This window comes from Pezoporus occidentalis, unplaced genomic scaffold (assembly GCF_034315485.1).
Source record: "Pezoporus occidentalis ecotype Australia unplaced genomic scaffold, CSIRO_AGI_Poc_V1 ctg12, whole genome shotgun sequence".
Taxonomy (NCBI): domain Eukaryota; kingdom Metazoa; phylum Chordata; class Aves; order Psittaciformes; family Psittacidae; genus Pezoporus; species Pezoporus occidentalis.
In genome coordinates, this window is record NW_026912994.1 from 6706394 (window position 1) to 6732911 (window position 26518).

The 26518-nt window shown below is 39.7% G+C and overlaps 1 protein-coding gene and 1 long non-coding RNA gene across 4 annotated transcripts in view; one reads left to right on the plus strand and one right to left on the minus strand.

Annotated features, from left to right (window-relative positions):
- Positions 1-14045, minus strand: part of SEC22A (SEC22 homolog A, vesicle trafficking protein) — a 30125-nt gene extending 16080 nt beyond the window's left edge. Inside the window, exons 1-5 of one of the 2 annotated variants that reach the window (XM_062607086.1) lie at positions 14024-14045; positions 10374-10605; positions 7108-7311; positions 5125-5288; positions 3615-3809 (exon numbers count right to left, since the gene is read on the minus strand). In XM_062607086.1, the coding sequence (XP_062463070.1) occupies positions 3615-3809; positions 5125-5288; positions 7108-7289 (541 nt within the window). In that variant the 5' untranslated portion in view covers positions 7290-7311; positions 10374-10605; positions 14024-14045. The remainder of the gene's footprint in view (positions 1-3614; positions 3810-5124; positions 5289-7107; positions 7312-10373; positions 10606-14023) is intronic. The other variant, XM_062607085.1, reaches the window with a different exon arrangement.
- A 1806-nt stretch (positions 14046-15851) lies between these two features.
- LOC134157768 (uncharacterized) lies at positions 15852-26468 on the plus strand. 2 transcript variants are annotated; one of them, XR_009962454.1, is made up of 2 exons: positions 15852-16130; positions 26358-26468. It is a non-coding gene; the product is annotated as an uncharacterized LOC134157768 (long non-coding RNA). The 2 variants fall into 2 exon arrangements; XR_009962453.1 differs by lacking the exon at positions 26358-26468 and adding an exon at positions 20797-21224.
- The last annotated feature ends 50 nt before the right edge of the window (positions 26469-26518 follow it).

The following is a 26518-nucleotide window of genomic DNA, read 5'->3' on the forward strand; positions in this document are numbered from 1 at the left end:
GCTCATATAGGGTCACAAGCACGTAACAGTTGTGTATGTTCCTCATTACTGTCCCCTTCCATAATTAATAACAGAACGCAAATATTAAAAAACAATGAACAATCTCTTAACAGTCTAGGCAACACTGGGAAAACAACAGGACCACTGAGCCGTACTTGAATCCTTCTGTTCAAGTCAATGAACTGTAAAGATGTGACAATGAGGTTAATGAACTGTAACATTAATAGGGAGAGTGGTGTCAATTCTGGCTGTTTGCATTGCACAGATCCAGGAAAAAAGCTTTCCAAACAGTTTATGAAGTTACAGAACCTAAAGAAAAAATGACAAAAGCTATTTTACACTGATAAGCAGACGGGGCTGTCTAATTATAAGTGTGTGACAAATTAAAAATAAAACATGTAATTAATTCAGTTAGCTCATTTGTGCTGAATTTAAGTGTAGTTGGGATTTTTTAAACAAAAGCATAACCCATGTTTAACTTTCAGAGCTTATTTCTTTTGTAACTGTAGTGCATATTAGAGGAATACAACCAGCAATTGCACACTTGAAGTAGATATGCTATTCAAATACCAAACCATCCATTTTCAGTGACTCGGAGCCAGTTGTTTTGTTTCGGGTTTTTTAAATCATCTCACCTAGAGAGTGGCAAAAAGCTGAAGGTGCATGTAACTGTTTTTAGCCAAAGGTAATTGCATTTCATTAACTGGTGGGTAAAATTAGTTTGCTGCTCTTCACTCACAGCTCTCCAGACAATCTCATTTTCCCCACGTTATCAGGGTAACTTTAAAACATCATGAGTTAAATCAGCATTTAAAACACCTCTTTGAGAACCATGGGAGGAAAAGAGTCTTGTCAGCCAAATCAAGACAGTCTATGAAGGACTATAAAATACTAACTTTTCTCTCTTGTTAAAATAGGAAAACGAATCCAAAAACTTTTAAGGACACTGCAAACCACTATCGATGGCATTAAGCTCTTCAGGGCTTAAAAAATTTCAGTGTTACAATCAAAGCAACAAGAGCCATCTATATATAAAAAAAAAAAAAAAAGTCAAAATGAGAAGAACGAAGAAGGTATCAGAGAGGGCAGGGTAAGGACAGCTGACCTTCAGTCAATACATACAGAAATTTTAGAAATATTATAACTGTCATATCAAAAACTTCTCTAATGCAAGCCAAGGATCAAACAAAGCACAAATTCTGAATTAAAATGTTGATGCTTAAATAACAATTTAGGACATTTACTCAAAGTGAGAAATTGCAGTACTTGTAAGGCCATTTATTTAAAAACAAAATGTAAACCAAAAAAAGAAAAAAAAAAACAACCGAAAAGAACCTACCAAAAACCACCAAACAGCAAAAAAACCACTAAACCAGCATCAAGTTCTTGTGTGACACATGATGGTGTCATCAGGCAAAAAGTAACCTTGATTTGACAACTGTTTTTTCATTGAAAAAAAGTTCAGAAAATAGTAAATTTATCCTAACTTAAAACATCACACATCAGCTGTCTCCCTACTTCTAATGCCTGCCAACACCTACATTCATTTGAAGCAAAATTGTATCCATAAGCTGCACACCTTATGCTTCACACATTAATAACTACCCCTATTCCTCACTACACAGCACAACTTTGCTAAGGGAAAAGAACTGCTATTTAAAATTGCTTTAACAAAGATGCCTAGACACTAGCACTTGGATACATATCCAATTACAAGTATAAGCAAGTAACAGACAATGCCCTGTCAGCATAGCCAAAACTAACACATCAGATTCTGCTATTCCATATAGCTAAACAAGATTTGCATCTACCTAACTTCCTCCCTCTGCCTGCTACTCAACTTAACATACTTAACTCAGTTGCAGCAAGTCATATTTTTTAACAGGACGGCATACTCAGGAATTTACACTAGGCAAACCAGATCTTTTTGTGAGGACTGTCCTTACAGAAAAAGGAAAAATTCTGAAGTCTAGCCAACTGGGGGTAGGAAACAACCAGAGAAAGTTATTTCCAACGGTGGAGAGAAGCAATGAATTTAAAGAATTACAAAACTATTAGCAGACTTGCTAGAAAAGACTCTGATATTCAATAGCATCTAATATTTGAAAAGCTGAAGGAAGAGCACAGTGGAAACCTCTCATAATGTACAGTCCTTTGATGGTGAGTTTCTACATCAATTCAAGGAAGGAAGTGGGTGACTGATCAGAGAGATCTACAGAATTCAGAGGAAGAGGGAAGTTACAAGTAACTGAAAGAGAAACAGAAGAAAGTTGACATGGAAATAAAAGAGGAGAGCAGAAATGGTTCTGTAAGTCAAGTTCTGGAGAGGTAGGGGAAAAAATTGGGAGATCATCTGGTAATTATTGTTTAATTTCACTTCACAGTAAAAAACATTCTTATATGTGGCTTTCTCTACACTGTCTTATAGCACCTAGAATTCTCAGGCTCAAGGCCTCAGCAGCACACATAAGGCAGACTAGGACCAAGTAGTTTTTAATTTTCTAGAGGAATCCTTATAAGTAAGTAAAGCAAATAGGATAATACACTGACAAAGTGATTCTATTTTTAATGTACATGTATACACATACACATGCATATATAAACTGCACAAAATTAAACTGAGCTCTTATATTACAAAACTGTAGGAAGTGTTTAGATTTATGATTGCAATTTTCATCCCAACACTATAAAGCGAACAGCATCCATGTATGTCTGCCCAGGATAACTAGCCATATAGACAAGAGGTACTTTGGAAAAAAAGGGAAGATATTAACAAATTAAAATCAACCCTTCATTTTATTCTATTTATTATTCTGCTTCACTAAACTTAGAAGGCTGAAATCAAGATTATGTGAAGTAAACTCCAGAGTTTCACAAGTGGATTCCACATATTACTGCAAGGACTTGGTAAGTTTTAACAGATCTGTCCTGCTGGGAAACGTCTGAAGACAGGCCTCAAACAGATTCAGAGCAGTCACTTAACAGCACAAACTACAGAATGCCATATTTACCTCCTACGTGAAATAAATTAAAGTTTAAAAAAAATTAATGACTACTTAAATGCATGTGGCAAGTATATACAAAATTGCTATTATTAACACTGTACACAAGGTATTTATTTTTAGAGTGTATATCCTTTAGCCAGCACAGTTCTTGGGATTTTCACAGTCACAGATACTTCCTGAAGTGTTGCTTCTCCCTCCAGTTGCTGTAAGTCCTGAAACTATGCTCTTGCTTACGTAATCACTGGGTCTTACTGGGCAAGAATAACAAACATTTACATAAATCGTAGAAGATCGGGAAAAGAAAAATCATCTTGTTAAGCGTTCATCCCCATTTGCTTATCTTCATGTATGCTTTTTGTTTCCCTTCAATAAAACAGTCCATTGGATAGACCCATTTCTCCCTCTGAATACCTTGGAAATATATGCACACCGAGCAGAGGACAAAACTTTAGACATCTAAGGTAAAACACATGTAAGGTCATGGCAGCTTTATGCTTTAAGAACATCATGGTGAAAAAGTTTTTTGTAAAGAAAAAATTATCAAAGATTAATTCTACTACCCTGCACCTGTCTCACTTAAGGATACAAAACCAAAAGGCTGAAACTTACCTGCAGATATCTTACCAGTACCCTTATATTCAGCCACAGATAAATGTGCAAATCCATTAGCTGAACCAAGTTCTGACAAGGAAATTTGGTAAGGTGGTCTCAGTTTGATCTCTGTCTGCATGTCAGCAAGATTCATCTTTGTTGACAAAGAACGTGTGCTGTTATATCTCTGTTTGGTCCTCTGAATGAAATTATCTGTGCAAAATTTTAAATAAAAAGGTATATATTTATAGACTTTTGTTAATTAAATAATCCAAGACCATGCAGCTTTATGTACAACACGCTTCACAAACTGAAATGTGTTGTCTGAAATGCTTGTGTTTATTTTGGTTTTTTTTAATACTATTTCTGGTTTGTATTATTCTGCTATTTAATTCTGCACTAAAAAAATAAACTGAGCTCTAGAAATCTAATTACATAATAACTGTGAATAAACTAATGACTTTTCTCTGCACGAGACTAAATGCATTGCAAATACAATGATTTTAGTGCACTAATTCTAGCTTTTCCGTTAGTTTGGTAAATATCCTTCAGGAAAATATTAACTCCTGCATTCTTCAAGTATAAATTTACTTGAGTATGAAACATGCATGCAAAATATTCAGGCAGAGAAAATTATTACTATATTATACACATCTAATGACTGTAACAGATCTACGTTCTAACTGAACAAGTAGTAGAATAAAGAAGGCGTTGGGGAAAATAGAAAGTATTCACAGAAATCTTCCTAAGTATTCACAGAAATCTTCCTAAGTATTCACAGAAATCTTCCTAAGTATTCACAGAAATCTTCCTAAGTAAGAAATTGTTAGAAATTGCCTGACTGAATTATAGACAGGAATTAACCAACTGGAATATCTTCCCCCACATTTCTAAAATTGCAGTTCTTTGGGCTCTAATGTATTTTATAGGAATGTTTAAAATACCTGCCTAACATTTAGCATTAAAGCTACAGATATTAATGGAATCCATTAACACCTCTTATCTGGTATACATGAAATTAGTTGTATTTGGAGCTTGCATGACAAGATTTAATGCTTCACTATATCATGAAACAAATAAAAATCTGTCCCTTTCACGTACTGAACAAAAATTACACCACAGCTAAGAGCAAATATGAAATTGCAGTCTTTTACTTGACAAATTTATTAAGCTAAATGCCTTTACAGGCATTAAGTATTTCAACAGGTCTGAAGCCAAAAAACTCCTAGTATAATTAACTAGAAGATGAACTCCAGATTTAGTCACACAAGGCTTAAACCAAAACCTGCTGGAAAGAACAGAAAGATTAAATACAAGTCTGGATAAAACTCTAGTAGCCTAATTTAATGACCACAGAAGTATTCCTTTATTGATTCTAAGGGGAGTTAAATCAGATTCTAAATCCACCTGAAATACAGCTATAAACTGCCTTGGACATTTCTGTTTTGTGTATGTTAAATTGCACATCTATTTAAATACTCATTTGTCCTAGTGTGAGAATCAAGAAAAAAAGAAGTCAGATCCTTACCAAACTCTATAAAACAGTATGGTCTGACAGCAGTATTTGTCTTCATCATATTGTAGGTAGTGATGAATTCTTTCTGAAGCTCATCCAGGAAGCAGAAAGCCAGGACACTGGGATAATTTTCAGTGCACAACATCATATAGCTTACTCCCAGAGAACTTATAAAGCTGAAATTGAAAATTTCAAATTTGAATTCAGGTAATTTGCTGCTTCACTACTCTGATTTCATATTCTATAAGCAGAAAAGCAAAAACTGATCTGGGGTATTAAGGGAACTAATGTTTACTGAGAAGTGCAACATTATTGTAGAAGAAAAACAATCTACTTTTAGGTAATGTTTTAATTTAACATCACCTTCTACGGTCATATGAGAAGCTATGTTATACACATCTATGTATGAATATGCATATGTGTGCGTATGCATATGTACACACTCTTACATATATGGAAAAGAAAAGAACATAAAGCTTTCAGGATAAAAACAGTAGGTTTGTCCCATAATAGCTTTTCATTCATCTCAAATGCAGAATATGTTATTTGGCACATCCCAAAGATGCAAAAACTTATCTTCAAACTGGGGCTGGGGCAGGGAAGTGTGGCAGTTGCTTCTTTCTAAAATACGTAAGCAAATAAAATTGTTTTATAGAATACAGGATTCATCATTCTCCAAAGACAGTCGGAAGGGTGACCAGAGATGACAAATACGAAATCAGAAAGGGACAGTTTTCAATATACATATATCTATTGCATTTAGGCAATTCATTAAACAATTTGATTTTAATGAGACATTCAAATTTCTTCATAATCTATACTATTAAAAGTAATCAAAGCCAAAACTAATATAAAAACTTCCTGACTAAATCTTATGCCTCAGTCTTAAAAGTTTCTTTAAAAGTGATCAGTTTACAAGCCAACTACAGCTGAGGTTTTAAAAGACACATCAACTAGAAAAAATTAAGTGTGCTGGACCTGATCCTGAGAAAAGCTGGAAACTCACATCTACCAATGGGACATGAAGAAGGTGGAGCGCTTTACAGGATCATTTAGGTGGCATACTTTTCACCACTGTAACTTCTACATGTCTGCTAGGGGTTAGGATGAAATTACTCACCTCATTTAAAATAACATATCTAAATTAGAATCAGAATTCAGCTCAGCTAAAGAGCAACTGAATTACTGACTACACACAGGAACACCTAGTTACCAATACTAAGGAGTAAGTTCACACACAAACAAAACCAAAGAGTTATTTCACAATAATCCAAATCTCACACTGGAAATGGAAAAAAAGAGCATCTTTTGAATTGGTACTTAATCAGTGTTGTCATGCAGGTACACTATGGACTTGACATGCTAAAGAAATTAGGAAGTTATTAGAACAAAAAAGTCAAAACATGAATGTGAAAACAAAAAGCATTGCTGTGAAAGTGCTGAATGAAGCAACAGGATTGGTAGGTTCCATTCTACCATTCACCACTTGACTACACACTGCCTTCCCACTCCTGCACTCCCTTGTGTGCCATTTCAAAAAATTATTGAGTTATGCTGGGGGTTTAGGGCACATTTTCCTCTCAAGACAACCAAAATCCTGAAAGTACAATAAAAGGGCCTAATTCCATGCTGGGTTATGAAAGTATCTGGGTACTTTCTAAAATGTGTGTAGACTAAAAAGAGAAAAAGCAATGAACACTAGTTGAACTAGCATGATGAAGTACAAGTCTGGTCGCTTTCATGTAAGAAACAACCTTGAAATTTAAAGAAATATTTCTAGTAGGTCAAGGGCTTAAATATTTATAAACATACTGTCTATTTCAAACTAGAATTTCCACTAAAGTTTGAGTAGATTTCAGATCTTTCTGTAATTTCTCAATCAAGTTCTGATACATCAGTACAGCCAAGAATCAATCTTCTAATGTGAACTGTTGACTTTTTAACTTAGACAGACACAACCTGAAATGTTGCAAATACATAAAAGGAAAATCTTACTTTATATTATACTGCCCAGTTTTCAGAGTACATCTATCAGGAAGCTGAGAAAGTTTCTTTGAGAGCATTTTAAAGTATTTTCTACATTCCTGCATTCCCGTGCTCTGCTCATAATCAGTAGATGCGGACAGTGGGAGTCCATCCCTCACACGGACCACAGAGGCAGATAAAATCATAGACATTGCCAACAGAGTTAACAACAACCTACAACAAAACACAGATCAGGAGGAATCAGAATTAAAACAAAAACAAAGGAGTCAACTGTGATTATTCAAACATCCCAAGCTATATACTGGGCTCAAAATTAAAATAGGGCACAGGGAGGGTTTTCAACTGCAACTCAGATTACAGTCCTAACTGCACAGGACATATTAGTCTACGCAAACCACAAAGCAGTATCACATCTGACATTAATGTCACATTTTCAAATATTGTTATCTGAACTGTCATAATGCTCACCTAGATACCTATGGAGATTGAAACACTATTATAACTCAGTTTTAGTACTACTGTAGCACTTGTAGCCCTGAAGTTGTGAGCCTTTTTGTTTAGTGAGATGATTATAGAATCATAGAATAATTAGGGTTGGAAAGGACCTTAAGATCATCTAGTTCCAACCCCCCTGCCATGGGCAGGGACACCTCACACTAAACCATATCACCCAAGGCCTCGTCCAACCTGGTCTTGAACACTGCCAGGGAGGGAGCATTCACAACCTCCCTGGGCAACCTATTCCAGTGCCTCACCACCCTAACAGGAAAGAATTTCCTCCTTATATCCAATCTAAACTTCCCCTGGTTAAGTTTTAACCCATTACCCCTTGTCCTATCACTACAGTCTCTAATGAAGAGTCCCTCCCCAGCATCCCTATAGGCCCCCTTCAGATACTGGAAGGCTGCCATGAGGTCTCCACGCAGCCTTCTCTTCTCCAGGCTGAACAGCCCCAGCTTCCTCAGCCTGTCTTCATACGGGAGGTGCTCCAGTCCCCTGATCATCCTTGTGGCTCTTCTCTGCACTTATTCCGAACAGTTCCATGTCCTTTTTATGTTGAGGACACCAGAACTGCACACAATACTCCAAGTGAGGTCTCACTAGAGCAGAGTAGAGGGGCAGGATCACCTCCTTCGACCTTCTGGTCACGCTCCTTTTGATGCAGACCAGGATACGGTTGGCTTTCTGGACTGCAAGCGCACACTGAAGCCAGCTCATGTTCATTTTCTCACCAACCAACACCCCCAAGTCCTTCTCTGCAGGGCTGCTCTGAATCTCTTCTCTGCCCAACCTGTAGCTGTGCCTGAGACTGCTCTGACCCAGGTGTAGGACCTTGCACTTGGCATGGTTAAACTTCATGAGGCTGGCATCAGCCCACCTCATAAGCATGTCAAGGTCCCTCTGGATGGCATTCCTTCCCTTATTATAGTTTATTTCCTTCCATGTTATAGTTTAAACAAACAAGAAGAATAGCTGGAGAGGAAAACTGTACTGTAAGGATATGCCAGATGGAAAATGATCCAGGACTTGATCAAGCAATAATATCAATGTACTTTCATGAAACTGAGTACATGCTTAAGTACCCTGACTGAGACTTAAGTAACTTACGTACTATCAAATAGGAAATCTAGGATGAGGACAGCAAGGAATGTAATCTTTCTCTCACAACCCATAATGGAATTTCTTTAACATGAAATACCTTTTTTCCTTACATGTGTCTCCACTTTCTTTAAATCTGCAAATGCATCTATCAGTATCACACAAACACTGAGCAGGCTGAAATGGTGCTCGCAAAGCCTACCTGTTTTCACAGTATTTAATTTTCAAAGCATAGTAATTAAAGTTTTGTGGAATACAATCACTTAAAAAAGTTGTATATTTAAGCATTTCTTGATCACAAGGAGAAAATTTATAGTAGGTATGTAACAGTATAAACACATATCCTGCAGACAGCCTTTCAAGAGTGAAGACATTTTTAAAACCTTCAATTTCTTCAAATCTTACATTAAATCAAAACATCCAAAAGTTTAGCAAGACAAACATTAAAAGAAGGAATATATATCCGCTAAGTTTCAGTATACAAATTTGTCCTCTTACAAGTGGGCGAGCTGCTAGAATTTATATGAAGCCAAAAGCAAACACTTCCTCAACTCTTAACACTACTCTGCAGACTCCTGCCATGTACACCTATCACTTCAGAGATAATGAAAAAAAAAAAATAAATAGATTTTCGCTTTCCTCGGATGATGCTACTCAAGTTCCATAGAGTCACAAACTGCAAAGGAAAACAGATTTCTGAATACAGCTGAAATATGTTTTCATGTGCAATAGTGACATGTTTACAGCACCTTTCAAACTATGACATTAACGTGCTTTCAAGCCTTGGCAACTGAAGGACTTACCATGTATTCTAAAAAGTTAGGAATCCAAGTTTTCCAAAAATAGAACTGCCTCTCCATAAAAGAGAGGAAATAGCTATTTTTTTTAACCTGAAATGTCACCTCCCCTATTTGACAGGTTACATATACATCAGGGTACTTACTGAATAATAATCAATATTAAGTTTTTATAAGGGTATTTACTCCTCAGAGAGGCATATAATAATGAAAATATTGCTAATGTCTTGTAATTTTCAACTTAAGAAATTCAGCTATATCAGCAAACTGCTTCAAATCAAACTTCAACTTGCTTTCAGATGCATGACGTGAGCTAAAAAATTTCACATTAATACCTTTGTAATTACTTCTAGGGCATATCAGACTTTCACCAGTCATAACTGCAGCAGAAGCCACTGTTGCCTGCACTCTGCTGAACAACTTTGGGCTTTTACCAGGTACACTTATTATTTCAGCACTATAGAATTCCCTATTGTATAAAATGACTTGATCAGTTGGATAGAAAATCAGAAAACAAGACAACTTTAGGACTTGCTCTAAATTAGCTTGCTGCACGGAAGCATTCTAGAAATTAAACACAGAAACTAGTTCCAGAAACTTTTTTCTATCTTGACTTCGTGCACGTGCTGCCAGCAGGACAATTCAAATGTATGCACTTGGCACCCCTCTTCTTAACTATGCTGCTAACCACATAACCACAGCAGCAGCTCAAGAGCGCAACAAAATTGCAGAGAAGCTTTACATTGTAATGGTTCTCCATCAATAGCCTCCTCTACCATTTGGAACTCAAGGCTAAAATGGACTTTTGGGAGCTGTATCAACATAAACGAAACAACAATGATGTGATAGCAAAGTTTAACATTTCCCTCATTAACTTACTTGCACAAAATGTAATTTCATGGATCTGCATTTCCACTGACGAAGCAAGTAACTTCATTAGTACCTAACGTGAAGAACGGAACATAGCTCCATGACCCGCTTTAGGAAATGGTAGTGAATAGGACAGTACTGCAGGAGAAACTCAGAATCCTGCAGCCAGCTCTCAGAAGGAAAAATACTGTTCTCTTCACTTTTAAAATGATCTTGACAGTTAACGTTCATGTTGAGCTATCTGGTGAGAAAAGAACAAACAGAAAAAAGTTAATAAATGTATTTACTGGCTAACAAGATTCTTCAGCTCTTTTAGTGACAGCATGCTTATCGGAAAGGCCTGAACACATCCCAGGGAGATTACTCAAGATGAATTCAAGTAAAAAGAAAACTAGAATACGTATTAAATTTTTTCTATTTTTTAAGTTAATTTCTATTCTTCAAGTGAATTTGAAGAAGTCCCATAACTTCTGCCATTTAAAATGGGAAAATATGTTACCTGTCTGCACAGTCATGAGTAACTCAGGGTAAAGCAACCTTTGACTCTGAATGTCATCATTTACCTCATACACTAATTAATCTATAATCTCCTCTGATCAGAAACGGGAACACTTCAGGAACATAACAGAATACAACTACCACTGTTATTTTCAAAGCATTAAGATTTTCAACAGTCAATCTAACAATAGTTGCTTTACTCCTACAACTAAAGACAAAGAATACAAATATCACTGATAACAGCATGTATGCATGGACAACAGACAAAGCAAAGGATAAAGACCTCTTCAGAGGTATTCTTTCAATTTTTATGTCTATAGGTAAATAAATATTCACACAAATACAGAACAAAAATGAGTTACTTGCTTCAAGACTCCCACTTATATGTAGAGAAATTAGTCTCTGTAACAGAAGACAAGCCTCCATTAAAACCTTCCAATTCTCTCAATGTACCATAAAATCACACTAGGTAAAAAGGGTGGTTAGATGAACAGTCTTATGATCACCAGTCAGCCAGGCTTGATTACCATCACCTTAAAAACCCACCCAGTGAAACTGGGCAGTTTTTCCTCAGCTTCCTAACACTGAAATCAGCATGCTATCTAAAAAATGCAGCTAATAAAAGAAAATCACTTTGACTGCAAGATCACACATATGTAAAGAGATGTGTAATACACATACTGCAAGAGAACATTCAGCCTTACTTGAAAATGTATTAATATAGAGAAAAAGTTTACTAAATCTTCAAAATGAAAGAACTATTGTACTTGGCTCTCAAAACAATAAAGCTCTACAGAAGGAGCCAAGTGATAAATTTGATATAGACTTATGCATGTAGAAATTGAAGAAAGCACATTAAAGATACAGTAGTGGGTTTAGAACTGTCATTAAATGTCTTATATATATCTATACAGAGTTGCACACAGTAATTCACCACTCTACTACAAATTTCATAGGTCTTTCTCCAAAAAAATCTATATCCATCAAACACCTGAAGGTGACAAAAGACTGCACTTTCACCAAAAAATGGTCTATGAATCCATTACGGGTGCAAAAAATGAACAGGGATTGGGGTTCACTATCTCATTCCATGACAGAACTGAGGAGCACCATATGCAACCAGCAGGTGTTCAGCTCAAGGTTACCACAGATTGTTCTTCACAAAATATGCAATTTTGTGAATATGACAGTGGAATTGCTTGTCACAGGATGTGTTCATGCTAAGATGTTAAGTGAATTGAAAAGGCAATTGGAAAAATTCACAGAAAAACTACAGGGGTGATTAAAACTGAAACACTACCGTTTGCTCAGCAAGATTCTGCCCTCAAAGGGTCACTAACAGGGACAGTACACCACAGAAGCATCACTCCATGCTTGTGCTATTCTTAGTTTCCCTGTGTGTGCTTACTTCTGACTCATCTTTATTGATTTCCCCGTACACCTACATTTCACAGCCCTCCCAGCAAACAAGAGCTGGGATTGCTCCTGGGAAAGAGGAACATGAGGAAAGCTGGCCACAGCTTTGATAACAGTCAACCAAAATGGTCATCCCTCCCTGAAGCTGTTAACTTACCATATATGTCAACCTCCCCTGCTTTTGCAAATAATTATCATATGTGGCTTCAGTTTAATTTCCTCCCATGAGTGGGAAATCTCAGATGATGGAAACCAGAATCTGGTTTACTGTCCTTTTTTTAATACATATTCAATTATCAGCTTGTTTATTTTCATGTTATGATGGTATCTGATCCTGAGGCAGCATCTACTAAAGTCCTAGAAAGTGGAATGTGTTCCACTTCTTTGTAATAAATTGGTCTTCCAACTTGTGATCTTACAGTAATTGTTTTATAGCTGACATCTTCTTGTCACTTTTTTGACAAGGAAGTGTTTGAAAATGACCTGTGAACATGGTTTGCTCAGGATACTACAATTTTTTAAAAACAATCTAGCTTACAAAATTTGAGATTCTAAACAGATCTAGTGCAATGGCAAGCCTACCCTCGTGTACCTGCCTAGTCTTCAGCAGCAACTTAATCAAGGCACTTCTTGTCAGGATATGTGCCTCTTATGGCAACCTTCCATAAAATATAAAACTGGGAAGTAGGTGCAAGGCGCACACCTGCTTGACACAGAACGAAAATACAGTTTCTGTGTTTACTTCAAGCATACATAGTAGTATTGGATAATTTTCTGTCCCACTTTTGAGGGTTGTGACAACTGCATTATCCACTCTACAGCATACTTCAGAAATCCATATTACAAACTGAAGTGCTACAGAAGGACATAACAAATAAAGCCACTTTGACATCATCAGCTACGATCAGACAAGGAAATAATCCTAAACCACTAGCCCACATAATCCTTCCCATAAGGCATAGGAAAAAGAGAGGGACTCAAAGCGTCCAGATTATGAAAAACTAAGGGAACAGAACAAGCCACATGCCCAAGTTTGGGAACTTGACCCTTTCATCTACCACCTATTTATATGGTAGCTTTGACACTATTATCTGCAGAGCAGAAAGAAGTAATGTGGTTACTGACTCAAATAGGTTCATACTGCCTTAGACTGAAAAACTTAATCCAAAAACGTTGTGGCCTAACCCCGCAAACCGGGACAGCAACAGATCCCTGCTACAACAGGCTTCTACCACGAAACGAAACGGCCTTTACGAAGTGGCCTGAGGTGCCGCCGGTGTCCTCCCGCACCTGTCCTGCCTGCTGCACCCAGCCAGGAGCAAACAGCGAGACACGCGGCTGTAGGCCCCCGGTGCCGGGCCCCTCCCTCATCCTGCAGCTCCAGCGGCCAGGCTGCCACCCTAGGGCACAGTAACCCCAGCAGGAGGGCGGCCGGAAGGCGGAACAACCGGTGACAAGTCGCTTCGCCTCGCAGGAGCAGACCTGCGCCCGCACCGTCACATCGACGGCCACGAGGTGCCCCGGCACTCCCGTGACTGTAGCTGAAAGAACAACGCAGGCGGAAACCGAGACCGCGGCCCGGGGTAGAGCGGGGAGACACAGGGCCCTGTAGCAGCATCTTCCAGCACCGTCCCGTCCCGTCCCTCGGCCTCCCTCCTTTCCTCCCGCCTCCCCTGCCGCCGGCGGGCACTCCGTGTCGCCTGGCAACGGCCCCACGGGGGAGGGGCTGGAGGTACTTGCCTCACCGGAGCGGACCGGCAGCAGCACCGGGGAGCGCCGGGCATTGTGGGTACTGTCTGCGTCTGCCACGCACGCACCCGCCCGCCCCGCCGGCGGGGGAACGACTCTCACGTGACGCGGAAGCACTATTGCTCCGCGGGCGGGGCGGGGCGGTGCTGTGCTGCGGGAGGGTGTGCGGGGTGTTTGGCGTGGCTGCGTCCTGCGGCGTGGGCTTCGTGAGGAGGACGGGGTGCGAATCAGTCTTTCCCGGTGGCGGAACTTGGCGCAGGCCTTTCCGCCCCTCAGAACAGGGCTGCCCGGCTGGGACGCTGGGTTGGTGGCCGTTGGTCAAACGACTTGAAGTGTCCCGGCACCACTGGTGTTGCAAGGAGCCCCCAGTGTGTCCGGACGGTAGTGGTGGTTTTCTGCTTCACACCTCTTTGACTGATTCTAATTAGCCTCATTTTCAAAAGAACTGAGGTTTAGTAATTGTGCTCCTTGGGTTCTCCTGTGTAATAGTGTTCAACTGTAGTTACGTAATTTCCACCAGGGTCAGTGGGCACATACAGACCTCGGCATGTGCTGTGTAAGTCACAAGACGAACACTGGCTGTTTTCTGATGAGGCAGCAAATACAGCTGCCGATGGGGAGGAGGTAGGGTTGATGGTGTCATAGTTGTCACTAGAAGAACTGCGCAGAGATGACACCAGCTGCTCCAGGCAAACCAACTGGGCACGTTCTGGCAATAAATGGCGATACAAAAAATAAAATTTGCAAATCTCATTACTAATCCCAAAGTGACATTCCTATTTTACAACTAGTTTCTTTACCGATACAAGGATGTTTTTCTCCCTCTATTGCTCTTCAACATTACTGTTTTCCTTCTGTATCATACAATTTTAGTCTATTGGCTCAAATCTGAAATGAAAGCAGCTTATTTCCTTGCTAACGCCTTTTAATTTCTCCTTCCATCTGTTACTACTTCACTATCCAAGTGCTTATAGTATTGCAAACAGCGTCAGGGTAGAGGTAATTGAGGCAAGGAGGCACAAATAAGCAAAATGTAATCAGTTCTAAGTAACATTAAGTTTGATGGCTTTGTAATGGAAAATAACTGCCATGCTTGAAGGTAGTTGACATAGGTTTAGGTCCTCAGGACCTTAGTACAAAAAGTGTAAGAAAAACAGAATAGAAAAAACAGGACCTGGGGATGGGGAGTATCTGGGACTAGCAGATGTCCAGGGTGGGAGCAGTTAAACTGATAGGGAGAAGGACAGGATGATTGCTATGTCTGTGATGTTAATTAAGCTGGTGCTTCAAAGACTGCCAGAAGTTATGAAGATTGTTGGGAGAAGTAAACGACCCTCAAAGACCACCATCACATTTTTGTACGCATGCAGGAAACTTTCTGGAAAATGATGTAATTCACGCATAGCCTCATGAATAGGTATGTATGCCCAGTGACTATGCAAGGACGGCTTGTGTAGCAATATGCTGATACACGTTAGGAGGAGCTATCCCCCATGCGGGAGGCACCGCAATAAAGAACACCTCCATGTCAACTTGAAAACTTTGTTGGCGAGTTTGTTCCTGGAGTTTTCTCCAAATCATAATGTACCTTGCACTCTGGACTTACGGGCTCTACCGAGCTTCACTTAGGAGCAACATAAGCAGGAGGATAGCACTGATGCATATTAACACTCTCCAGCCTTAAGTCTGCCTTCTCTAAGCAGCATAGACTATTTTTAAGTGGACACCTATGGCAACCCTGGATACCTGTGAGACATCACCTCACTCCCTGCCCCTGAAAATGCTGGTGATCCAGGTGTGATAAAATGATCTCTTTACTAAGTTGCTGTTGCTGGAAATTAACTTCGCCCTGTCAACCTCCAGGCTTTCTCCTCTGTGCTTCAAGCAAAGCTCAGCCAAGCTGAGGAGTCAAACTGTCTGTGTCAAACAAGGCTGCAGCAGGGGGTATGAGGTTGACTATGGCTCTGGAGTTGAGCAACAGAGGTGGAGGGAAGATGGAAATAAGAGAAAGATTGTTTTCAGAGGAAGAGACAGGGAAGTGGTGAGGCGGGGAGTCAGGAGATGCAGGTGGCATGGAGATGTAGGAGAGGAAGGCAGGCACAGGTGAGCAGAGGGGCCACTGCAGGAGAGAGATCACCTGAAGGTGCTTAGTGGAGTAGTTTTTCTCTGAACATAAAAGCTCAAGAAAAAAAAAAAAGGATATCCTGGAGACCACAGGAGAAGGTTCTTTTCTGAGTATCCTTGTAGCGAAAGCTGGTTGCTGGGAGGAAACTGCCAAAGATGTGCACCACAAAAAGCCTTGTTTCAGCCTGGCAAGGGATGGAGGGTCTGCCTGTTTGAATAAGCAACTTTGTGTCTCTGAGTTAGTGTCTTGTCAGGAAAAAACAGCGTTCCCTGACAGGTTTTTGTAGAGCTGAGCATGGGAACATCTCAGTCCTGACTGAGTAGGCACAACTACAGCATACGTTCAGATGATACATTATTCTGAATGATTTCCAGAAAGTCCTTATCCTGTGTAAACAGAGTGCACAGTATTACAAGCTGCTACACAATTTAACAGCATATGACAGCATCTACTGTAATGCTGAGAAGGAGTGATTACTTAATTAGAGGCTGCTAAAGGTTTGTGATAAGTGCATACGTGTGTAATTTTAATTTTTCTAGTTCTGAACTGTTTATGTTTCAACCCTAAAATTCTCTTGACCTTTGTAAATGTTTTGAAGGGTTTTGCATTTACATAAACAGGACTTCAAAAACTATACACACATATACTAGTTAAGACTTACACATTCCTAGGGGAAGACAGTATTCTTTATTTTCAGGTAGACCTGGCCCCAAGAGGTTACATAAATTGCATGAGGTCAGTGACAGAGATAGTGGCAGAATCAGATTAATCCAGCACTCCCAGCTCTCACAGTGAACACTAAATCATACCTGTTATTCAAGAATTTGCATGGCTAACAAGCCAGTTACACTTAAAATAGTCTTGTCCCATTGAGTCCCCACATACATGGAAGCCATAAAACATTGTTAGAGGGGCATTGTGCACTGAATAAATCAGTAAAAGCTGCAGCCAGAGATAAAACTGAGATTTGTAAGAAGTAAATCCAGCCAGTGCAAAGGGAAACCAAAGAGTGGAGAGGAATGCAGGTGTTCTGAAAGGAGGCGAGGAGGTGAGCAGCAGTAAAAGACAGGGTATGGACAGCATCATAAATTGACAAGAGAGGAGGACAGGGAGGATCCTGTGGTGTCAGATCCCTCAGAGATGATGGCATGTTACCTGGTACAACAAAACAATGAAGCCATATGCTTGCTTAATGTGTTATGAGCCAGCTGAAAGCAAAACCCAGCAGTGCATACTCAGAGACAAGTTAGGATGGGATTTATCTCACCAAAGTTTAAGGATCTGGAAATAGACGACTGTTAAGCTCTTTGTCGCTATTTCTCCTCAGTCACTGCAGGGGGAGCAGACATGTCCAGCCGCACTTTTACACCTTGTTTTTAGATGACTAAAAGTAGGGAAGACGACCTTTAGGCTTTGTCCATTGGATTTAAACAGGACTTTTAAATCAGGTTTCCCCAAGGAAAATTACCCAGCCTGAGAGGCTGGCAGTAGTTGTGCTTGTTGATGATGGAGTCACAGGAGAAGCACAGAGGTCTGAAAGGGCCCTCAGAAGGTCATTCAGAAAATTCAACTTCAGTTTTCTCTACAGCAGATTAAACTGTGGAATGTATCAGATTGCTGATCCACTTTGTAACTCATTTTTATGGGGAAAATAAAAGCCTTCTTTGATTTAGGCTAATTAAACCCAGAGCCTTTCATCTTATTAAAAACAAAAACAAACCAAACAAAAACACCACAAACCCCTTATGTCTATCTTTATAATTCTATTGCTCCTTTCTCTAGATTTTTTTTTTATATATCTTTCTTAAAGTGTGGTGCTTGAAGCTGGAGTTATTATTCAAGCTGGAGCTTTAGCTGAAAACCAGGCTAATAATCCATTAGTGTGCTTCCTGCTTCTTGGATGGTAATGGAAATTCCCATGAAAATACTGGTATGCTGAATCCATGAATGTGTTGACTGCTGCCCAGCATCATCACAAATGCTTTAAACTCTGAACCAGGCTGCTGAAGTCATGGTGCTGGCTAAAAACCCAGCTGTTTGTGACGTTCTGACAATTCCGCACTCTGAAAAAAAAAAAAATTGCATCTAGTTTTAGAGGTTTTAGAGAAGCCTGTGTCCGTAATCACAAGAGCTAAGATTATATTCACTGGAATGAACTGTTCTTGCTAACACAGCATCAGCAGAAGTGTGAGCAAGGTCATAAAAATCATCAGCAGAATACCCAGTTTATTTTCTTGTTTCTCTTTCAAAAGCCCTCTGCGCTAGGGCCTGTGATGGGCAGAAGCATTTCTTTCATGGAACAATAGTGTTAAATTCTCAAGGGCTTTGCGAGTTTGAAGCCACCTCATAATATCACATAAAGTATCTCACTGGTAATAAATGCAGATGTTAGAACAAAATAGAGCATCATTATCCCAATGGCTCTTGTTGCAGCAGGGCCCAGCATGATCTCCTGCATAAAGAACATCATATTTCTGAAAAGTAATCTTCACACTGCATCTCAATTAGTTTGAAAAGCAACGTGTTGTTAATGCAGTTTTATTTACAGGGCCATCAGCTTTGTGGTCTTATGGAAATAACACAAGTGAGCTTTTCTGATGATCCTGTCCCAAGCCATCCCAACAGTAACGGTCTCTCTTTGGGGCTGTTCCACTTACTTCATTCCCTCTCTGGTAGAAGCAGCTGATCTGGAAAGCCACATGAATACATTCCTACTACGCATAATCCCTTTAGTTCTCTACATGACTGTAATTGAACACATTGGCAGACTTTGTTTGTATTTAAATATTTTCATAGAAAGGAAAGTCATTCCAAGCTGATCACTTCATGAGGCCAAAATTTTCATTAAGAGCCATTTAAACAATTACAATAAATAAGGAAATCATTATTTGTTGGTACAGTTGTGCCATAAACACTATAATGTATATTCAGATCTTGGTCCCTTAAGGAATTTGTTTATGATAACAGCCACAACAAACTTACTTGAGTAAGAAAAATAAAACACATACGGCTTTGTAATCCACAGTTAGGATGTTCTACTTGAAATTTAATTTAGAAAGATAAAATGGTTTCTTAGGACTGAAGGGATTATTAGGTACTATAATATCTAATAAGATTATGAGATGGAGGTGATAGCTCAGTACAATAGAAACCTGCTAAGACATAGGGATACATAGGGATATGCTAATATGTAGGACTGGCAGGACTTTCTGGGTTATCAAATCCAGCCCCCTGGTACTGCAGGCAACTGGACTGCATAATGCATTTAACACATTCTATGAGCATCATGTTGGAGCTAGGTGTGGTTTTTTCCCCCTAATTTTTACGCCCTCACTATGCAGGTGGATAAAGAACACCTAGTAGGGAATCAAAATTATTCATTCCCAATTTATACCTGTTTGATTATATGCCAAGATTGCCTGCCTTTCATATTTACTCTGCTGATGCATTTACAAAGAATAATAAAACCATACCTCGGTCTGCAGCTGCTAGGCTAAACGAGCTGCATACACACACCTTCCTTTTATGAAAGGCTCTCCAATCTCCTCCACATCTGAGCAGCCCTTTTCTTAACCTGTTCCATTAAGAATTCGGCTTTCCTTAAAGTTATTGATGAGAATAATGCATCTAATTCCAAACAAAATCTTGTTGGAGTCTTCTACAATGACATTCATGCTTCCCTTGCTCTTCTGGAAATGTCTCTGCTACTGCATTTTACAGTTTCAGTTGCTTTTGCCATGTCCACATGCACTGGGGCAAACGGTTAAAAACCTTTCAGTGTTGTTGCTGGTTTCTGGCAGATATTTTTCTGCTGCTAGCCCACTACTTCTGTGGCCTTACTCTTCAAGGACATTCAGTTCTTGCTGTGGGATATTATAAACTTTCTTTACACTGATAATACCTCCTAATTTTGTGACTTTAATACATTTTAATGATCAGGCACTTCTGTTTTCTAAATGGGTCATTAATGAAAATAATAATAATCAACATTGAGGCTTACTGAATAATTCCCTTTCAACACATCTTAACTTCTCTCATTGTAACACCTTGCAGTTCCTCTATAAATCTCAGACTTCTCCACGTAGGAGACACGATTTTATACACGTCTTCTCATCAGCTACTTTATTGAAGTCCAGACAGTAAGATTTCCCTTTTTGTTGAGCTAATTGCTTACTGTATCAATGAAAGCTATTGAATTAGTCTGGTATTAGTCAGCCTTAGTAAATGCCAATTCAATTTTACTCTGTTTTCCAGTGACTGTGATGACTTCTATAATTTTCTCCTCCCACATTCTTTCCTAAAGCCTGACATAAAACCTTGATGTACACAAAGCAAAATATATTATGCCTCTTGAGTGAAATCTGTGTTTTATTTGTCTTTGGTATAGATTAGGTAGTTACAGCAATATGTATTTTTGACTAGCAGGAAGGGTCGGGCAGCAGTTATAAATATATTGGATGCCTTGCTACATTCACTGTCAGAAATGTATATGCATCCTTTTTTTTATCCTAAATATTGGTAATACCACTTTTTAAAAGGATTCTGATATAAATTCAGCAGGCTGCTGTGACTTGAGACATGACCCCACACAGGATCCCTCCATGTTTGGGAAAAGACCCCCAGACTGGGTCTTTTCCCAAACAGCTTTGTAATCCTACTCAAACATGACCTACCTGCAGAAAATGAGAGGACATGTACTGTGACTTGACTTGTAAGGTGAGCACGAGCATTGGACATGATAAAAATACAGCTTTTGAAGAAACAGAAGAGTTGGGGAGAATTTGGCTGAGAGATCCTGGGTGATTGTTCTAGATAGAGATAAATTACACATGGTATTGTCTTCTTTGTGCTTAATTTTTAATTATGTTGTGGGCACTACAAGTTAGAAAAGCTGGTAAGAAACTAAATCAAGATCTGACTTTCAAGTGCACCACTGACCCACAGACTTCCCATGTCCTTGGGCAAAATGCTTTCTCCTTTTTTTTCTTCCTCTCACTGCTTCATCTGTAAAACACAGATAACACTACGTCTTTTTTCACAGCCTATTTACATAATAAAAGCCTTTCCATGCATGACAGTCTCTTATATATTTGTAGAGCATCTAGCACAATGAGGACCTGGATCTTGGGACTACAATACAAACAGTACACAACAATTAAGATTATACATCAGTCAAAAATATACCTAATGCACCTAATACTGTGGAACTTCACTGGAGACATGACTTTATTACGAAGTGAACTCTTTCTTTGTTCTGCTCTCTTGCCTAAGTCAGGCTTGGGCACAGAGGTGGGTTTTAGGAAAATTAGGAGTCCTGTGGTATCCTTCTTGGGTCTGCTGCAGGTAGAAGGAGTTGTGCACCCCCGAGTCCTAAGGGACCTGCAAGGAGCTGGGCAGCATCACACTGAGGCTTTGCCTTTCTGTAGTAGGTTTCTTGTGGGCCTGTTCTCCTCCCACTGTATGGAGGACGGTCTGCCTTGAAGACAGCCTGTTCCTTTCTGAAAAGAGAGGGAAAAAAAGGCCTCAACCCACAGTTTCTTTTCTATATTGTCCCTGGGGAGGACTGCATATCCACTGCAGGCCAGCCTGAGCACAGAGCTGTCCTTTCCCTTTCAGTAAGCAAATCCTACACTCTTGGAGAGGTTTCAGTACATGCTGGGGATGCAACAGAAAACACTGGACATGATCACCCTGTTCCATGTTCACAGGACAGGCTACAGGAATAAGTGTCCCATTACCAGCAATCTGGAGGCTACACGATGGGACTTTTGTCATTATGCTGCACGTTTTCTAGGAAATGTTGTCTAGAGAGTTTATGCTCAGCTTAGAAAAAGACAGCTTCCCACAGCAGAATTTTTGGGAAGTAAAAAGCTCTTTTCCCACAACCTGTATGGCCAGAAGATAATGCCAAAATATTGCTCTTGTTCGAGATCAACCTGGGTCTGCGCTACAATTTTCCTGTACACTGAGAGAAAGCAAAATGGAGGGTGCTGGGCTGGCCTGCGCTGGTGAGTCCAGGCCTTGAGGCTGAGTTGGCTCTGCAGCTACTTGGCATGAAAAGAAATAAAATCATGCATAAATCAGGAGCTCTCAAGGCCCATTTCCTTGTTTGGTCCCCGAGTAGCTGACTCAGGGCACTTAATGCTTGCAGCAGTACAGCCCCTCCCCATAGGCAGGTGACATTTTTAGTGCTTACCTTGTGCTGGCAGCTACACTATTCCATTTAACCGTGCAGCACTGCCCTGCAAAAAAAAAAAGAGACATTTAAAAACTTAATTTCATTCTCCCCGCTTCTTTCTCAAGTTTTTTACAAGCAAAAAGAGAACAAGAAGAGTGATGGTGGCTGGGTTATTAATTATACATAGTTAGTAACTGGTTAATTTGCTTTCAGCACTTACTGTGTAAGGAAGATTGCATTGTGTTGTGGCTATTGTTATTTTATGGGAAATGAGACTAGATATCAGGCATCTGTTACAAATGTTAGGCACAAAATTGAACACCCACACATACTGAAAGGGCCATCAACACGACAGGAAGAATTACTTGTTTCGCAAGCATAAAAATGACAAAGCAGAGGAGTGACAAATGCACTAGATAAATCCAGGGCTCCAATTTAATGCATGGGGTAAGGACCTCTTCTTCCAAGAAAAGACTTCCTACTCTTGCAGTTTCTTACTTCTCCATAATTTAGCTGTGCACATATTTGGCATTTGGAGTGTGACGGATTTACACATTTGCTACCAAATGAACTGCAAGAGCTAATCAGCTCACGCAGAATTGCACATATTAATGAAGAAGGCTCTTCTGCATGCCTGTGATGTAGCCACCCACTTAACTGGGGCACCAGAGACTAATTTGAGAAGATTTTGTTCATGTAGCTTTTTTCCTATGATGAATGCTTGCAGGGGATGGTGTTGCAGAGGAGGGAGGAAGCAGTATCTGCAAAATCTCACTAAATGGCTCTCATTACGGAGTGATGGAAGAGCAATAGGAAAGATAATTTATTAGTGGCTCAAAGCTAATGAGAATAATTAGCCCTATGATGCTTTCTAAGCAAACACAGAATAACTGTTCCTTAAGGAGCACCATCTCCCCACAAGAACGGTGAGTGCTCTGGGCAGGAGGACACAGGATTTCTGGGGCCAGGAATCTTACAAACCAAGGACCAGGTCTGACAGCGGGATGGGAACACGCAGACATCCTCCTGCCATTAACGATGGGCCAGCATCGGAGCTGAGATTCCCTAAATTTTGGGCTAACAGACCATCTTTTTTCTGACCTCAAAACCAGCTACACTGGGCTGATGAACTCACAGTTTACAGTTCAGCTTAACTCCTCAGACACCACCGTCTGCAAATCGCTGCCTTAGATACTCAGACTTTTTTTACAACTGCATCATGCAGTGCCTGCCAAAACCTCGGCAAAAGCTGAGCCAGTTGAAGGTGCTTCGCAAGGAGTATTTCAGCAGCGCTGCTCAGTCAGGCAGTTCCAGGAGTCCTGGTTGACAGCAGATAAAATGGTATTTGGAGTTATTACCTTTGTAGAAACACCCAGCTACTCTCCTTCCTTAATTGTTAAATAAAAGCAGGATGCACAGAGAAAGCAGAACATCTTCTCATGAGCAGCCAAAGAAAATAATGAGAGAAAATTTGGTTTCCAATCAGTTCCAGCACAAGCAGTTATGTATATAACCGGGTTAGCCAAAGGGCTGCACACCTGCAGTTCTAGCAGAGCCATGGAATGCTCAGTGATGCTGGGCCCGCCAAGAGCAAAGGAAATGCCAGTGTTTGGCCCTGACACTCAGCACCTGCTGATAAAAGCTGATTTCCCCCTGCCTCAGCTTTCAGAATTTACTCCTGCAATCCTAGGATAGCATTACAGACCCAATCACACTAAAGTAAGCCTATTAAATTAAAATGAAGGGCACGTGGACAACAGTCCGTGCCCCCCCCCGAGTGTCGTTTTGAGTGAATGGCTTGTTTCATACTTTGTAAAATGCAGCTGGCAGGGGTTTAGTATTATTCTAGGAAATTCATATAGGCAGCATTTTTTTTTTCCTCATAATACAGCACTATCAAGAACCTGGAGAGGGATTTTGCTTTTTTTTTTTTTTAAAAAAAAAAAGGAAAAGAGAAAACACCTGTGGGCTAAGTCACCAGGTCTTAACTTTTTCTTTGAAAAAGCCATTAGCATCTAAAATCAAAATCACCCATGAAGCAATTCCATCTGAAATGGAACTCTGACTGAAACATTCCCTTCAAGCTTACTCATTATGAGAGTTGCATCTGCTTTTATACTCCAAAATTAAATGCTGTAAGAACAGAAACCTTATTTTTTTTTTCCACCATTAATATCAATCCATCTTTGTGAATGACTGCTGAGAGAATTTTAAGTCAGCAAGATTTGGGGAGCTAATATGGTCTGGGTGGGAGTTCAGAAAAATTCCCAAGGCTGTTTCACCAATTACAACAACCAGTTAAGAGGGGCTTGGGGGCCAATGGAGATATCAGATCCAGAATCCAGTTTTGCAGGGGGAGGAAAGAGAGAATGCAGATTTGCAAGGTTGCCCTTGCTGATTCAGACTGGAAAAAAAATCTCTTCCAGTCTCTCCTGCAGGAGTTGCTCTAGTTTGAACAAACAAGGACATAGTTTTTGGGTCACAAATGGGCAATTCCTTTACAACAAAGCTAAATTGTTTTCTTGGGTTGCAGGAGCCTGAGATACTAGTTTATGTTCATCTTGGGACTCCAGCCTGTGTCTCTGATATCCCAGAGATCTTGTCCAGGCTCCCCTTTCCCTCGTTTTAGCGGGTGAAACAAATCCAACATCTCAGGCTCTTTCATTAGATGGGAAAATCATTTCCTACCCAGTCTCCACAAAATTCTTCATCCTGCTACACGTTGTCTCTTGGTCCAGATATAGAATGGGACTAACATAGACCTGTAGGCTATTTATAGCTTGTTTAAGCCAACACTGAAGAGCAAAGTGATATGCAATCCTTGCTCAGCCTCTCCGCTGTGTACACGTTTTACTCTTCCTCAACAAGATTTAATCTTCTTAGGGTTAACTGTGTAGCAGATGTCCAAGACCTTTGGATCACATCTTAAAATGGCTGAAAGACCAAACCCATAATTGCACGAGCAGAATCTCTGATTCACTGCAAAACGCTTCTTATGAGCAATTAAGTTTCTTGCTGATAAGTGATTCGTTATTTGAAAGGCCAGATTACTCACTTTTAACCATGGCAGAAATTCCTATGTGATTATGAACACCTGGACTATGCATCTATCACAACATGCTGGAAAGTCTGAATGTATGAAATGACCAACTGTTTAATTACACAAAATAAGAGCTCTTACAATAGGATACTTTTCACTCAAGAGTTTGTAGGAAAAAAAAAAAGCATGTATTTAAATTTCAATTTGACTGATGCAGATATGAACCTAAACTGATTTCAACAGCAAATACAAGCACAAATTTTGCTTTATTGGAAGCAACAGAATTACAAGAGTGTAATTGGAATCCAGACCTGGTCTACTAATTAAAAGGGCTTGGAAGCAAAGCTCCAAGCTCATGGTACATTCTAGTTCACAGTAACTAAGGCTTGTGTCAGCCATTTCATGTAATCATTTATGGTGTTCAAAGCTGTATTTTCAAAAACCATTCAGACCATAAACCAAATGACCCTGTAACAGAAGGTAAATTATTCTAAAATATTTTATATTTGTGCATTAACACATGATTAGCCAAGAAAAAAAATGAATGCCCAAGTCCAAGAAGTAACTGACAAAAGACTGAAGGGAAAGCTAGAATCCTTTATTTTAATTTTATTATGGTGTAACCAGCTGTAAGGAATTACTGGTCTGAAGCACAGTGTGCAATTGTCCTATCCTAAACATTTACTAAAGCCTATAATTCAGAATCAGCCTGACTAGTGACGTCACCATTGGCAAGCTATGATTTTTCTTTTTTTTTTAAGTCTACGTTTCTCAGCAATTAGCACAACCATGGGCTCAGCCCATGCACAGAAATGCTCAAGCGTTACTGGAGACTGTACTTCTTTAATGCCAGCTGCTTTGACTCTGAGATTAAAAGAAAAAAAAAAGGGCAGTAAGTTCTGGAGTGATCATACTTGATTGTTGGTAAGCAAAAGAATTCCTGTTTGAAACCAAATGGCACCAATATGTATTATTTCCTAAATGCAGGGCAGAATGCTTGCCGCTAATGTGAGGATGGCTTGAAAGAAAGAATTGCCGAGATCTTATGCAAAAGTACTAAACACAACATGAAGTAACTATGTCAACAGGAAAAAAACCCAACAAACCCACAGTAAGAGACTTAATAAATTAAGCCACTTTCACACTAG